Source organism: Puntigrus tetrazona, chromosome 2, assembly GCF_018831695.1.
Source record: "Puntigrus tetrazona isolate hp1 chromosome 2, ASM1883169v1, whole genome shotgun sequence".
NCBI classification, from domain to species: domain Eukaryota; kingdom Metazoa; phylum Chordata; class Actinopteri; order Cypriniformes; family Cyprinidae; genus Puntigrus; species Puntigrus tetrazona.
Window position 1 is genome coordinate 668,040 of NC_056700.1, and position 17,077 is coordinate 685,116.

The following is a 17,077-nucleotide window of genomic DNA, read 5'->3' on the forward strand; positions in this document are numbered from 1 at the left end:
TTCACACAACCACAACCTCATGATTGGTGCTACAGCAGGGGGCAGTCATTATCCAAATAGTCGTCCTGTTCCACTGTGCAGCGGTAAATGGAAAGTACTTCGCTGTTGGTGGTGATTGCAGTAAGTCAAACGCCAGAGCAAATACACAAACATAATTCGGTGCTGTGAATAAGAACTGAATTGCATGCTGTTGTTTGAATCATAAGCAGAAATCGTACCTGCCGTCGATGAGCTAAAAAATGATAAAATTCACAATGCTGTTTAATGCATCCTTTTCCACCTTTAATAAATGTGAAAAAAAACAGGCAAAGACAAAACCTGTGATTTGAGCACAATAGAAATTGTTCATACAAAATTACACTGACAACACAAAAGTGAAGGCACACAAAAACATACGTCTATCATACAAAGTGATCCCTTATGGATTATATTTTACAATAAACTAATAATAAAATCAACAATGTGACCAATTCATGTGATATTTTTTTTTTTAAATTAACATGTTGGCACGTTTTTTTAAGGGTACATGACAGTTTCCGATCATGTTTTTCTGTGTGTACATTCTGACTTGACTAAAATGACAATCGGCTACAAAAACGGCGATTTCTTAAAAAGTTTCATCACTTTATTAAATAAATTAAAGTCTAAAATAGATCTAAAAAGACAATTGATGTATATCCATAACTCTATACAAAATTCTCTCTATGCAAACGAGTGCATCACCCTTTCCCTTGGCTTTTGTTTAGTATCATAACCCCCCAGCGTCACCTACAAATGCTAAACCACAGAAATAAATGATCATCATCATCTGTGTGCCTAACTGTTGTTGAAGCTCTCTGAAAGGCTTGAGAATGTATTATGTGAAGAAAACTACAGTGGTGATATTTACTGTTATTTTTTTTATGCTATTTATTTGTAAAAAATATTTGTCAAATCAACATAAATCCTAATGTTCAGAATGCCAGCTCCAAACTGCATGACTCTGAACGAGATGCTCTTGATTTCAGCTCTGTTTTAATGTGTGTGTGTGTGTGTGTAGCAGCGCTTAAAAGCGTCCCTGTTTTGCGTCACCGATGGCTCCCCAGACGTCAAACACAAACTCATCTGGGAAAGCAAAGTCACCAAGAGCCTCGTCTAGAGCCATGGCAAACTCATCCGGGTTCTTCTTATCTCTGCCCACCTCGACCATCGTGGCGGCTGTATAGAAGTGAGAAGAGGATGTAGTCGTCTCATTTTGATATACTCAGAGCCTGACACGTGTTTGTAATATTTGTTAATGCAACAAATCATTGCAAAAATCACTTCAGCTCCAGATTTTGCCCAAAATATAATCATGATTAAAATGCAGCCTTTGTGAACAAAAAATACTTTTTTTTTTTTTTTTTTTTTTAAATGTAAAAAATCTTACTGACCACAAATCTTTCAATGGTGGTGTATTGTTAGCACTAATATACGTAATATAATAGCACTGATATACAGGATATGTGCTTCACGACATATAATAAAGACAATTTCACATAATATATAGAAATAATACTAAAAACAACTTTATGATGATATTAAAAAAGGGAGACGTAGGCTATACTCCATGATGCGAAATCTCACCTAATTCAGTGTCTCGAATGCCCATGTAACTCTCAAGAAGGTCATCCACTTTCTTCACTGCCCTCTCTTCAAACTCTGAGGGCTGTGGAGTAAGAGAAAAGCTTTAGATGCAACTGAAATTCTTCATGATTCTTATCAGTGACTGTGCTATTGTCACTGATTTTAGCTCAAAATTCTTCCATCTCACAAGTTTATATCTTGCAATTTTTAACTTTCCTTATTACAATTGCGAAGAATGTGTCAGAATTGCAAGATATAAACAGAACTGTAAAATATAAACGCTGTTACCATCTCCTCGACTGTTGCAGGACCCTTGGAGCGCAATCTGAGGGTTTCTCTGCCTGTGCCTATCTTGCCATCTCCTGATGATTTGCCTCCGCCTCCGCCTCCTCTTGACCTTGGTTCAAGCATCTCTGCCAAGTGAAAGAACATTATTTATACATTAAATCTACATTTATCAACACAGCAACATTTAATGGATTGCGTAATGCATAAAAATAGGGATAACAGTAACAATAACAGTTCTAGTAATAATAATTTTTTTGGGATATCAATTACAACATTAAAAACTTGGATGAGGCAAAATTCATCAAATTATGCAGAGAAAATGTAACAAACTTAAATTTAATATTTACATTAAATCTACATTTAATGTTTAATATTTACGAAATTAAGTATAAAACGTCAAATACATAAAAGACTTTACTTAAACTATAAAGTCTTTGATTATGCAAGTTTTTCTTCCAAGCTTTTTGACATGACTTCTGTGATTGGTAGATCTCTCTTGAGGATTATGGGTAGTGTAGTTCTTCATTGGGAAAATGATTTTAAATTTCAGTTAAAAATTAAGTTAAAATAATTGGCTTTTGGCTTCTGAAGAAGAAAACAGTCTGTCATATAGGATGTATACTTTAATTTAATTGCGAATTTAGATGAGATTTTTAGTTCAAAAACTACTATTACTGGCTAGATTTTATTTATTTATTTTTTGCATACACCAGTCCCATACAACATACAAGATTAACACTAGCAAAAATGAAAGACAAACCGAAGGCTTTCATGGGCTCCAAGAGTTTGATGGTGAAGGACTGATCCTTGGGCAGCTCCTTCAGCATTCGCGCCACCTCATAATGCCGCATTCCAACGATGTTCTTTCCGTTAATGCATTCGATATGATCTCCCACACAGATCACCTTCACCCCATCCACCACGCTGCCCTCTTTGATACGCTGCCAATGGAAAAAAGCAGACACGCTTCATGTCTAACAATAACTTATGTTAACGTGTTAAAGTAGCGACTGAACAAATGAGTGCTTTTATTTTAACCATCACCAAAACCGATGCGTTTAAAAGAATTCAACTACGGATCTAAAGGCAACTAACACTTTGCATAGAAGATACAAATTCAGCATTCAGACAACTACAGCATGTGATCTTACAAACACAAGGTGGCGTTCTTCTAAATTAAACGATTCACTTCTCTCAATAAAAGCCTGGCTAAACAGAATACAGACAAGAGATTCAATATCGTTTTAGGGGTATTTTACGGTTTACAGAAAGTCATACTCGCAACAAACTATTTACTTGTAAAAACAGGCAAATGATTGTCTGTACATGGGCGGTGCTAGTACTACAAGCTATGAGTACTGCACTTAGAAAACTAATTGCACCGCTAAAGGGGCCGCATCCCAAAATAACCCCCGATCTAACGAAAGCGTCATTGTGAGTCTACCTTTATGAAGGCGTATCCAGCTCCATTGTCTGTGATGGTGAGCCCGAGTGCCTCCTCAGCTTTGTACACCTCCACCTCCTTTTTGAGCCCTTTTATGTGAGCGAAGATGAAGTCCTCCAGTCCTATCTGTCCTCCCAGCAGCTTGTCCATATCAATTTTGTGGGTGTTGAGTGTGCAGAATAGGATCTGTTGTAATACATCGAGAGGAGAGTTTCAGCTATACCGAGACGGTTGAGTTGTAAAGTCAGAGAACATTGAGAACATTTAGGATCTATGCAAATGTGCTAAATTTAGTTTAGTAGCTGATCACACAGCCAGAAATATGGCATGTTCATTTGTTGTTTAAAGGGCTCTGATATTTACATAAACTCTCACTCTAGATAGAATACAATCATAGTGAAAGTTTCGAAACTAACTCTGCAGGTTAAAGGTCTTTTGAAAGGTTTTGTGTACAGATGACAATATTTTCAAAAACTGCTAACAATATTTCTAAACATTCCCATTAATGTGCGTCATTGATTTATGTAATCATACAGGCGTGTTTTAAATAACTCGTATCTGTCCATTAATCACAACAATAAAACTGCGGTTATGTAAAGAAAGACTTTTCTGGTTTCAAATATAATAAACATTTTAAACCAAATTTCACGACCGTCGCATCATTACAAAATCATTTCAAAAATGCATCTTATGAATATACTGTAACATTTTTAAAAGACAAATCAGAAATGGATATCTGCACTAAAGTATTACAGCTTTTTGTTCACTTGCAAAGGAACTAAAATATAGTTTTCCTTCCTCCTACCTCAGAAATGTTATGATGGAAGTCATCAAAAGTATTTTGTGAGCGAACAGAATGCTCAGAAAATACATTTTGCTTGAGAATGTGACAGCATTGATATATTATTTTTTATATTATTTTGTTATATTACACAGTTGCATTTTGCATTTGCCAGAAAAAAAATTGGGTAACAATTTATTTTGTTGGACATTTTACTCAAAAAGGTACTTGGCAACTACATGCCAACTATCACTATTAGTATTACTATTAGTACTACTAGTATTACTGTACTGTCTGCTTAATATCTGCCAACACACACTATACTGATAAGTAACTTTGCAAATACAACAACTTATTATATTATAACCTGCTTTATTTGCCATGTACTTGCAAAGCTATTTATATTTACTTAGTAATATAAAAATAGACTATTCAAATCAAGTGAAACCAAAATTTGCAACTACACTAAAGTGTTACATTCCTCTAAAACTGTTCTTTTACTCACAACAGCATTACAAACACCTTGTAAAAGCATTTAACAACACCCTCGATGTTTCTCATGGGAACGTATTCAAATTCATTCACAAAAATACAAAGTTCTCCCATATTTCTTTTTGTTTTTTCATGCCCCCCATGTCGTCTGTGTCCAACATAAATATTACCTTTCAGAACACAGAGTGCAAAAATAAAAATATGATTAGCAATAAAATTTCCCTGTATTGAAATAAAATGAATGAAAAGAAAATCAGAACTTCTTCAGCTACAACACAAGAAATCTTAAAGATAAAGTTCACAAAGAAATAATCATGGATTTCAATAATAATAACAATAATAATAATGTCCTGTAGGGATTTCAATTAATCCAGTAGGATCCTTTTTTATTTTAATTTGATTCCAGTATGATCCAGCAATGACTGCTTTTGATAGTTTTCAAATTATGATAACATTGAAATCTTGTACACCTTCCTATATGTTTCACTAGGTATGAGAGTTTATCTTAATGCTTATTAATTACAAGTAGTCACATCCAAAATAAATGTGTGCATTATATATATATATATATATATATATATATATTATATATATATATATATATATATATATATAAATTAAATTAAATTGACATCTACACATTAATACTAATTCAAAAATGCAAAAACTACTTGGCTATTGTTAAGCTTTATGCTCTGCCAGCCAGGCCTTTCCATGATGCTGCCAATCCAATAAGAGTTTTTGTCGTCCTCCAAATGCAGATATCCACACAGACATACGGAGTCACCCTGGTGTCAGTCATCTAGAAATCTGGCATCATGTCTCTCAGTGAGACTTCCTGGCAGCAACAAGGTAACATGAGACCTGGCAACCTGAGAAGCCAGATTTAAGTCGGGCCAGTCAACGCTTGGTGAAAACTAGCAGTATTAAATAACATGTCGAGAAAGACTAGAAAGTATTCAATTTGTTTTTATGATAACTTGATTGCATGTACAAAACACACATATTTTCAAGGTAAGGACAACCTTTGGACACAATTTGGTGAGAGACGCAAGAGAAAAGATCAGTCCATATCAGCTGTTTATAACGACCTTTGGTGGAGCAGCCACTCCAACAAAGACGACTTGTTTTCTCCCCCTTTTGTGCACTGCAGGCACTTTGGACACACATCAGCTGACAAGCATACAAGACTGTTGCCCTGGTTACCGGAGCCTATCAAAAGGCCCGGGATTAAGAGGGAGCTTTCGTAGGGACACGAGGGGGGGGGGGGGAAAGGGCTGTTGGCTACTAGATGGCCAGCTTTGGAGGAGGATCTTTGCCATATCTGTGGGCGGATTCACAGACACCTACACTGCGTTACCAAGGCTGCGACTGACATCATCCCTCCTCTTACACATCGCACGTTTTTAGGAGGCACAGGACGTCCTCATCAGCTACGTTGTGACGTACCCGCCCACAGCAAATGAGGGAAAAAAAAGAAACCTTCAACTGGCAAATGTTTCACCTTCGATAAGAGGCACACCCACAGACAAGATTGCGACAGGCCGACCTTCGTAGAAACGCATTCTTGGGAGAAGCAGGAAGTCAACTGAGCTGTTCAAAACAATCTCGTCAGCCAATATACAGGATTATAGTAATCTACTACAATACTTCTGAGGAAATAAAGTGGATTGTGGGACAAATCTCCATTTTTGGTTGGGTAAAGAGATGAAGAGGCCTGTTTCTTTGGCAACCAGGTGCTATTTTGGGGTCTTGGCAGGGCAATCTACTTTAATTACAATGAATGAATGAATGAATAAATGAAGGAGAGGTGCCTAAAGATTAAGCAGGCATTAAAAAAAGATTTGGAAAGAACAAACGTGGTGCATACATATTGGGGCTTTGAAAGATTAACAGTTTAACAGGTCAAAATGCTGAAGCAGCCGGGTTTAATACCACATGAACACGTTTGTTGATGAGGTGATGAGAATCTTCAAATCATTCATTACAACGACTCACTAACCAGCTAGCTTAAAGGTTACTGCATAAATCCATTCACAACAGCAAAATAAGACTCATCAACATTTTTCCATAGGTAACCATTAACATTGCTGAAGTAAAGGAAGCTTTCAAAAGTTCACTGTTTAATGAAGAGTGTGGATCGAGCTATTGAATTCTTAATTGGGTCAACTTTGTTTTTAACATACATAACACCCATTACAGATGTACATTTGCTAATAATTAGATTACATCATTTACTCGCTCTCATTTCAAGCTGTGTGACTAAAATTCAGATGTTTTTGTATAGACGATGGCCCATTTACTTGCACTGTATGCAAAAAAACAGACATACAGATTTGGAAAGACATTAACAACAAATTTTTAAAATAGCTCAACAAATTTGAATATTGTGAAAAAGTTCGTTTTCTTTCACAACTCATTGAAAAAAGCTACTTTTATGTATTCTAGATTCACTGCATTTAAAGTAAACCTTTTTTACAAAATTTTATTTTGATGATTGGAGCTTATAGCACATGAAAGTCCACAGTCTAGTATCTCAAAATATTAGAGTTTCCTAAGATCAATCCAAAAAAGAAAAGATTTGCTCTAGATTTTGTTCTAGTTCTTTAATATTTGAGCTCAATACTTGGTCGGGGCTCCATTAGCACAAACTCCAGCATCAGTGAGGAGTGGCATGGAAGTTCGGATCTGCTCTGTTCGGATCGACTGTTTCTCATCTTTCTCCTGAAAATAAACCCATAGATCCAGGTTGGCCTCAGGTCAGGCATGTCGGCTGACCACTCAATTGATATCACGGTAATATCATGGTCAGCAAAGCACTTGGAAGTGGTCTTGGCTCTGTGGGCAGGTGTAAAGTCTCCATAAAACTTGTGAGCAGATGGAAGCTGCACTGACTTTGGACCACCACCAGCAGACTTCAGAAACTTCACACTGGACTTCAAGCAGCTTGGATTCTGTGCCACTCCAGTCTTCCTCCAGACCTTGATTTCCACATGAAATGCACAATTTACTTAAATCAGAAAAGGGGGCTTTGGACCACTGAGCAACAGTCCAGTTCTTTTTCTCCTTAGTGTTTGGATGCTTCTGACATTGATTGTTTCAGAAGTGGCTTGGTAGCCTTTTTCCTGAAGAAGTCTAGGCGTGAAAACTCTTGACTCTTAACTCCAGCTTCAGTTTACTCTTTGTGAAGCTCTCCTAAGTATTTGAATCAGATTTGCTTTATAATATTCTCAAGCTTTTAGTCATCCCTGTTGCTTGTGCTCCTTTTCCCATCCATTTTCATCCTTTCAGTCAACTTTGCATTTAATATGCTTTGATACAGCACTCTGTGAACAGCACCTATTTCAGTAACAACCTTCTGTGACCCTCTTTATTGCTGAAGACCCAGAATTTATAGAGATTTTTTGTAGAGATGGTAATTTAATAAAACCCAAATGTAAATATTCTAATATTTGAGATACTGGACTTTTGATTTTTTTTGAGCTGTAAGCTGTAATCATCAGAAATATATTTTTTTAAAGTTTTACTTTACATGTAATGAATCTAGAATATTTGAAAATTTCACTTTTTGAAACGAGTTATGGTAGAAAATGAACTTTTTCATTTTATTACACACTTTTTTTGTAGATGCACCTGTATATGATAAAACGTGTTTGTTCAAAATACACAGACTGACGTCTGACGTTACGACATAACCATCTGAACGGGTTTCAATAGAGGCGGTACTGAAATTGTGTTGTGTTTAAATACATTCCATTCAGCTGACAACAGCAAGTACATACTTGAAGGACACGTTACAACCCTGATAAATGATATTCCTCATAATGAGCGGGATCAGCCTCTTCTTTTAGAGTGACGAGTATTTCAACATAACATAACAAGCAGGTAAATGACTTTCAAATGAAAGTGAGATGAAAATGGCAGAAAACATGAACAAGGAAGACCATGTTAAATGGTTTATGAATCTGCTTTGTAGAGCCAATATAAGTCAACGTATCACCAAAGAGTTTACGTAAGGCATTTTTTTAAAATCTTTTGCCAATATGCTTTAATTACGTCTTGGTCATGAACCATAACTCTAGTAGCTGCTTGTGTTGGTGGGTGGGATATTGATATGACTAAGATATGACTAGACCAAAATTTGTGTAGTGCAAAATGAGTCATGAAATATTTTTGGTGATTTTCCCAGAATAAATACACTATATTTTCTATTTTCCATATTAGGTACTTTCAGTGCCACAAAACTCCAGTTACAAGGCTATTAAATACATTAAAATAGGTTGCTTTTTTCCTGCTGGGCTTGACAAAATTCACCTTACCATATCACTGAATAATTCAGTACTCTCATAACTGTGTTTAGCTGGTTTTCAAATGATCACAGAGAACTGGTCTCAAATCGAATTGATGATACGGTCTACTAAAGCATTACAGGAATCTAGAAGAACATTCTCTCACTGGAGGCCTCAGTTTACATGAAAAAGCAGGCTGATGTCACACAGAGATACAATGTATATACCTGCCACGCCAGATAACACTGATGCTAATCAACATTGCTGCTGTCTGTCCAGCTTTTCAAAAGCGCAGGTGTACTTATTGAAAACTCATTTGAATATTACAAAAACCGTGATGACAGCACTGCTTTCTTCTACTCTTTCTTATTTGAAATCGCAACTTGTCTGTCACCTATTATAACACCGTTAGCGATGCTGCATACCTTAGTCTCAAATAGGAGGTTTCCAGTTCATTTTTAGCTTTAACTAAAACTAGGACTTCAGAAGGACTTCAAAGAGCAGATCACTGCATATCACACATGCACAGAACATACACTGGTGACCAGATAAGTAAAATGAATTAGCAGAAACATGCAGTAATTAGAAGGCCTAAAGCAAATGCTCATTCTACTCTGGCGAAGCCTGCTAATTCAAAGACAACGCAACACGCGACGATACTCCTAGTCGGCTGATCCAGCAAAACATAGAAAGCATGACCAACTGTTGAGCAGACAACCCAGTGTCCAGACAGCAGCACCTGCATGCAAATGCTAAACAAATGGCGTATTAGCTCTATGAAGGAAGACTTGAATAGTCACGCAGTCTAGCATGTGCAACGGAGTTCAACTGTCATAGTAATAAACAGACTTTGACCAGTGAATGTCTTTTTACTCATATTGAACCGCCATGGCTGAGAAGTCCGTCTTCAGTCTGCCAGTCACTTGACATTAGTAGTCCCTTTGTCACATTAATTTTGCATGAGAAGGTAATGAATGTTGTACACGCGTTAACATGCTAACAGAGGGCGGTCTAACCTAATCGACACTGCCCTTTAAACCAGGTCTACTTATTTTCACGAAGCCGACAAGGGGAAAGTACGAATGCCTTTGGTGATGTATTATTTAAAGTAATTCAAGTATACCCAACGATTCATAACCACCTTATTGGCTAAAAAAAAAAAACATCCTGATAAAGACAGCACTAAGAATCAATAGGCAACAGAGTAACGAAATGGCGCACAGTACGCACTACTCCGCTCCCTCCATCCCCAGGGAGGCTGGAGCAATTTATCATCATGTGCTAGGGTTGTGCCCACTGTAACAGGATGCGGGGGACTTCCTCTGAGGACCTGCAATAAACCCACCACTTCAACATGCAAATAAACGTGCCGGACCGAGGTATCAGCAATGGCTAAAATTCACAAGGCCACTGAACGATTTATATTCACTGATTAGTATCCAATCCATCTGTTAGCTGACCTTTAAACACAACACACCCGATAGGTCTGTCCAAACAGTCCGGTTACTAGTCAGACTGGTTTTTAGTCTGATGAACCCCCTTAAGTGCTTTCAGTAAAGCAACTATTCTAGGAAACTTTCTCAAATGAGGTCCAAATGATACACGAGAGGCCCAACAACACTGTTCACTGACACCGGGAAGAATAAAAGTTTCAGTTACAAATAATTTGGATTTTTAACACCTGCTTAATACTTTAATAACAACTTTTTAAATAACCAAACTATTTTGTCTGTCTAATTTCCAAACACATCACAATCCTGAGAAAACATAACTATTTTACGGGGTGATGGAAATGCGTACAAAATCATACAAATAAGATGGAAATTTTTAAGACATAGCTTAGCCACCAGTTCACTAAAATGTAAAACATTTATAAATTGCAATGAGAGTTTTAGCATTTCAAATTAAAGGTTTAAAAGCGAATGGGGTGCTTTTAAAATCATGTATGCGTGTCGATATATAAGCCGCTTGTTTTTCGTATAATCTTGTAAAAAATCATATTAAGAAGTTATGCAAATAACAAATATTAGGAGGCTAATTCTTGAATAAAGAAAACACGTTGTTGATTTTATTCTAAGGTTAAAAAAAAGAAGCATCATTGTGTAACCACCGTACCGTGAAACTATCATTATAAAACAGAAATGACCCCTTTACACATTATAACTGTCAAGGTCATTTAATGAAAAGGTTTTGTTAAGGTCAAATGGATTAACGAATAAACAATTTTCTTGACATTTATGACTGTTGCATTCACAGCGTTTGCAAAAATATTTAGATTCTTTTTTTAAAAAAAGTGTTTGGGCTATAGCAAGCAATTTTAAAAACGGTCTACTTTGTGATTACCACCAACTTTCCCAAAAACTGTAGCCAGTGGATGAATAAATAGAAAACGTGCTACATTTTTAAAAGATTTCCCTAACTTTTAATAATACCAAATACCGCAATGACCGGTTCGTAATATTTTACAAAAAGTTCCACTTTCAGAACACAACCACATTTTATTTCTAAACAAAAAAAAACAAAAAAAAACAAAGCTGGTAATAATCAGACAAACGACTTTCAGTTCCCTGTACCCAGAAAGACGCACCTTATGCAAACACCACCAGGCACTAGTTCACGAGGTTTTTGATTTGCAACCTCGTTTGTGTAATTCATTTCTGACTCACCGCCTCCGTACACTCTCGAGCTCGAGCTGAGATTTTGAAACACATTTAACGAGTTGACGTTTACCTCATCCGGGCTTAAATTAAACGCTTCTGCTATTTTGCTGTACAGCTCCTTGACGTTCGTGAAGCCCTCTATCCGGCCCGTGGGACTCCCGTGCGCGAGCTGCGTGTGAAACACCAGTTTCGGTCTCATGCTGGCAGGTGGAGCGGGCAGTCCTCCGCCGTTCACCGCGGACTTCCCGACACCTGCGTGTCCGCTGACCTCCTCGTTTTCCACTAAGTTCGAGCTTTCCTTCGACTTGTTTTTCTTTTTCCTGAGTCCCAGAGGCATGTTCGCTCCTCCTGTAAATCCGTAGGGGGGGATGAAGTACGCGGGAACCGGACGGCTAAAGCATCGAATGACGGAAATCAACCTGTTGAATGCGTCCTTTCTGTTCCCACTCTTCGAAACCGAGCCGGGGGTTAAAAACGGTGGTGTTCAACGAATGATAGATTAGATAAACGGCATGCGGGTCTACTGTAAACTCTCTTGGCGTTGAGGCGCAGGACAATGAACAACTCTGTGGCCGAACGCACGCGCGCTACAGGACGCCGTGACGTCATTCAGAAACTCATTTACCTGGCTCAGGTGTCAATTAATATTTTTATTTTTTTTTATTCCAACCGGTGAAAGCAGGTGAAGACGTACATACGCCTACCGATAATGATTATTGTACCATAAATAGGTACATTTTAATCTCAAAAGTCAGATTACGTAACAGTTACGCGAGCGTAGAAACTGTAGATAACCAATAAAACTCATTTTGAATATAAAGTAGTCTTTTCGCCTACTTGCCTATTACTTTTTTCATCTTCGTGCCATTCGCTTTTAATCATTCAGTAGCCTACAGTCCTGTTTGCTTTCGTTGTTTTCAGATATTTTTCCGACCATATCCACCATTCTGGTATGATGACTAAATCCGAATAGCAAAGGTTGCCGTATGTTTTTGGACCTTTTTTCCCTCACGAAGTCCGATTTTGAACACGTGGCGTCCTCTGGCGGATATTTCAATGAATCACGTGTACAGCAGTTGAGTATTCTGTACCTCCTACAGTTTTATTAAATTGTATCATAAAGATCGAACCATAAACTTTCAAGACAACGCACTAGGAGCAGTCAGTGCCAAAGTAATGCCAATAATGCAAACACCCTCCTAGCTTTCCATGAATAAACATGGTATGCTGTGAACCCACAGCACAAGTAACCAAATGTTTGGTCTCTGTCAAAGACAGTTACGTTACGTGAGTCCGTTGCTCACGTTTAAAAATGATCTGACATATCAGATCTCAAAAGGCATTAGTAGAATCTGTTAAATCACAAACAAAGGCAAGTATCCATGGTACCATCACACAGTTCACTCCAAGCCGTCATTTACTGAAATTATAGCATACTGTGCATTTAGAAGGAATAACAGTACATGATTCGTCGGTACAAAGGGGATCTACTTGTAAAAGGCGAACAAATAGATCTGTGCAGTTTAGTCTGCAAAACACGCGTTTCAATACTGCACAGTTCAAAAGATGCGTAAAAATAACTAGCTTTGCGAGAGCGAAAAATATTCATAGATTGCACTTTCAGTTGGCACCGTCACTGACATACACAAGCATGCAACGTGATTCATATATGTGTATTAGATATATAACATATACATATATTTAACAAACATTTAGATAAAAAATAGAAATTGCACATTCTCAAAATCTGATTTGTCATATTAGTCCACCTACGAAGGGGACCGAATTGTTCATGTAGAAATGTCACTAAAGTCTTAAGTTTATGAGACTGGTAAGTGTCGTTTCAGGACATCCTTGGCATTGGATGGCAGACTTTCAGGAAAGTTCACATCAAACTCCACAATAAGGTCCCCTCGTTGTTCTGGGTTCTTTGGGAAAGGCAGTCCTTGTCCAGCAATGACCTTCCTCATGCCAGGTTTGATGACATCAGTTATCTTCATATTGCACGTTTTACCATCTATCGTTGACACGGTAACGGAGCAGCCACACAGTGACTATGAGCAAAGAAAAAAAAACAATCGTTAGTTGGTTAAGAAACATTGGTCAAACTTAATAATATTCTAAATAATATTCTCTTTAAATGTGCTATAAGACAAAGAACGAATAAAAGCAGTCTTGTTATTATTTATAACTGCGTAACTATTATATAAACGTCTACATTTTACATAGCCATCCATTTATAAAGTTCTAATGGATGCCTGGAGTGAGACGCTTTAAACTCTGGACCTGCTTTTAGATATGCATTTAATTTTTGACCTTGATGATTTATACACTTTTTGTCTCATCAGAAGAGGAAGCTGGGAACAGAATTAAACTTTTAAATTACGACTGTAACCTGGGCGAATACCTACTATAATTCCAATAAGGCTATATACTGCAGATATTGTGTGCAAGAATACACGCAACTTTTTCCTTTTTTGTGATCTATATCCCATCCAACAGCTTGAAAGCATATTTTACTTGGTTTGACGGCCACTCTGTGTCATGACATTTACAGAAACAGCGCTGTCTATCAATGATTCTGCCATATATGTACATCTCGATGGCCCTGTAACAGTTTAAGTGGGCGAGCTCCTTTTCTGGCATCTCACAACAGCTGATCGAGCTCATCTTCCTTCCTGTCCAAACTGCATTATGTAAGAGACGAGATTTCACACAACGAATGTGACATTTGCAGCTAGGCAAATGTACAAAAACCTTGCCTTATACAAACCTGCACAGACAGATAGATCTATAGACAGTAAAAGTGTTTATATTTGTAAATTGACACAAAATGTACAGCTAATGGCAGTAAAATCATGTTAATTGGCAATTTAAACTGTACTTCTTACTGTAATTTAACCTGCCATAAATTGGGGAAAATTAGCTTGCATTTAATGGAATCGGTAACAGGTATACATTTAATACATGCAGGCCTAATTTTACTGAAATACTGTTTAAAAAATAATGAATTACCATATCATTTACAAGGTGAAACTTATATTATGTTCAACAAAACAATATTTTTGAAGTTAGACAGATAGATATATAGAGCCCTGCTGTAATTTAATTTACAATATATTGTTGAAATTACATTGCATGTGCTGTTACGATAAAATACTGTAAAAATAGATTTACAGTCAGATGATTAGACAGACGGATGAATAAATAGATAGATACACAGATACATAGGTGGATAGATGGATAAGTAGATGGATGGATGGATGGATCATGGTTAGATAGATAGATAGATAGATAGATAGATAGATAGATAGATAGATAGATAGATAGATAGATAGATAGATAGACAGACAAATGGGTAAGTGGATGGATGAATGGATGGATATTGGAAGAATCATGAATAGATAAGATAGATGGGAAAGTGGATGAATGGATCATGGATAAATGGATAGATAGATAGATAGATAGATAGATAGATAGATAGATAGATAGATAGATAGATAGATAGATAGATAGATGGGTAAGTGGATGAATGAATGGATGGATACTGGATAAATCATGAATAGATAGATAGATAGATAGATAGATAGATAGATAGATAGATAGATAGATAGATAGATAGATGGGAAAGTGGATGAATGGATCATGGATAAATGGATAGATAGATAGATAGATAGATAGATAGATAGATAGATAGATAGATAGATAGATAGATAGATAGATAGATAGATGGGAAAGTGGATGGATAAAGGATGGATACTGGATAAATCATGGATAGATAGATAGATAGATAGATAGATAGATAGATAGATAGATAGATAGATAGATAGATAGATGGGAAAGTGGATGAATGGATCATGGATAGATAGATAGATAGATAGATAGATAGATAGATAGATAGATAGATAGATAGATAGATAGATAGATGGGAAAGTGGATGAATGGATCGTGATAGATAGATAGATGGATGGATGGATGGATGGATGATGGATCATGGATAGATAGATGTGGCTTCACTCACCTGGCGCAAACTAACCCGGACCGGGTAAACGATATCAGACCCCTCTCGGCGAAAGTGGGCATGGGGCTTGTCCTTAATGACGAACACAATATCGGCAGGAATAGTATTAGGCGATTCGTCACCCTCGCGCGGAAAGGTAATTTTGGTTCCTTCTTTCCACCCACGCTTGATCTCAATAGTGAGGATTTTGTCCTCGGTTCTCAAAGTCCGACCGTCTGGATTCAAGCGCTTGCGTGAGATCTTCATGCGCTTGGTGCATCCGTGAAAGACCTCCTCTAGAGACACCCGGAGCTCGTGGTGGATCGCGGGGTCCTGTTTCCTGCGCGGCGGGCCGCCCTGACCGACGTGCCGCTCGCGTGGAAATCCATTAATGTTAAAACTCGTGAAAGAACCAAAAGGGTCATTTCCGTCCACCTCCATGTCGTCGTCATCTCGTCCATTGACTTTCCTGCCAAAAAATATCTCGAAAGGATTGGCTCCCCCGAAAAACGTGGCGAACGTCGCGTGAGGATCTCCGTGGAAGGTGTAGGTGAAGTTGCCTCCTGGCCCGTCGGTCGCCCCTCCACCTCCTTTAAGGCCTAAAATGCACAGATTTTACAGAAAGCGCTTTTTATATCGGTAGAAAAACTAAGAATACGGGCAACAGGCCTCGTGATGTTATAAGCCCGAGTTACTATTCATCTCGCTGCAGCATGCCTAATAAATAAACACATATATCGCGCGCACGTCAAGCTAGAGCCTAATTATAACAGCGGTGCCATTCAGTTTCGACGCCTAATTAGAGAACATATAATGAGCCTTTAAAGAACGTGCTGTTCGAGCACCGAAAAGGACAATAAACCACGACTCCTTTGTGGTAAACTTTGTATAGCCCACTGTTCTGCAAATGCCCCGAGAACGCGTTTTAAGAGATTAGCAGAAGGATTTATCGTTCATATTTTTGCTGTCATTACGGAGATTTAAAGAGATGACAGAAGCCTACCTTCTTCGCCGTACTGGTCATATATTTCTCGTTTCTTCGGATCGCTGAGAACTTCGTAAGCCTCCGCGACCTCCTTGAATTTCTCCTCCGCATTGGCCGTCTTGTTTTTGTCAGGATGCCATTTCAGAGCCTGCTTTCTGTACGCCTTTTTGATGTCGTCGTCTGATGCTCCTTTTGCTATTCCCAATATTTTGTAATAATCTTTGCCCATGTCTGCTGTGTAGACTCGGTTGGCGACGCTTCCCGAGAATTCGTCGGTCTCTTGTAAAAGACGGTGATTAAAAGCACCGTCGTGGCCGCGGTGTCAAAACCTGCCTCTTTAAACCGTGATACAGAAGATCGGTTGATCCTGTTGTGTCTGTATGGAGGCGATTACTCAGCACTAAAGATCTTGTGTTATTTTACCCTCTTTAAATAGCCATTGCTCCCTCCCCTGTACCAGCGCGGCTCTGGAATCAGACTGTGCCTTCTAGAACGTAATAACCGAGGCACGTCATTTCCCATTTCAGATAAAC

At 37.8% G+C, this 17,077-nt stretch overlaps 2 protein-coding genes across 2 annotated transcripts; both read right to left on the minus strand.

The window, feature by feature from the left end:
- Positions 1-260: 260 nt before the first annotated feature.
- Positions 261-12,344, minus strand: gipc2 (GIPC PDZ domain containing family, member 2). The gene is made up of 6 exons (XM_043254365.1): positions 11,630-12,344; positions 3,338-3,523; positions 2,654-2,834; positions 1,894-2,018; positions 1,606-1,687; positions 261-1,197 (listed from the first exon to the last, which is right to left on the minus strand). The coding sequence occupies exons 1-6, from the start codon at positions 11,894-11,896 to the stop codon at positions 1,046-1,048; spliced, it is 993 nt and encodes a 330-aa protein (XP_043110300.1). The 5' UTR covers positions 11,897-12,344; the 3' UTR covers positions 261-1,045.
- A 291-nt stretch (positions 12,345-12,635) lies between these two features.
- dnajb4 (DnaJ heat shock protein family (Hsp40) member B4) lies at positions 12,636-16,974 on the minus strand. Its single transcript, XM_043254355.1, has 3 exons — positions 16,563-16,974; positions 15,581-16,158; positions 12,636-13,613 (listed from the first exon to the last, which is right to left on the minus strand). Exons 1-3 carry the CDS (start codon positions 16,771-16,773, stop codon positions 13,380-13,382), a joined length of 1,023 nt encoding a protein of 340 aa, XP_043110290.1. The 5' UTR covers positions 16,774-16,974; the 3' UTR covers positions 12,636-13,379.
- Between the last annotated feature and the right edge of the window lie 103 nt (positions 16,975-17,077).

What these genes read in the sequence shown, in the direction of transcription:
- gipc2 (XM_043254365.1), bottom strand. Translation starts at nt 11,896, where the DNA reads ATGCCTCTGGGACTCAGGAAAAAGAAAAACAAGTCGAAGGAAAGCTCG. An exon ending in CTGGATACGCCTTCATAAAG is followed by an intron (nt 2,835 to 3,337) that starts GTAGACTCACAA and finishes TTCCATTGGCAG; the next exon opens with CGTATCAAAGAGGGCAGCGT. An exon ending in CTGCAACAGTCGAGGAGATG is followed by an intron (nt 1,688 to 1,893) that starts GTAACAGCGTTT and finishes CTTACTCCACAG; the next exon opens with CCCTCAGAGTTTGAAGAGAG.
- dnajb4 (XM_043254355.1), bottom strand. Translation starts at nt 16,773, where the DNA reads ATGGGCAAAGATTATTACAAAATATTGGGAATAGCAAAAGGAGCATCA. An exon ending in TGACCAGTACGGCGAAGAAG is followed by an intron (nt 16,159 to 16,562) that starts GTAGGCTTCTGT and finishes TGTGCATTTTAG; the next exon opens with GCCTTAAAGGAGGTGGAGGG. An exon ending in TCCGGGTTAGTTTGCGCCAG is followed by an intron (nt 13,614 to 15,580) that starts GTGAGTGAAGCC and finishes CTTTGCTCATAG; the next exon opens with TCACTGTGTGGCTGCTCCGT.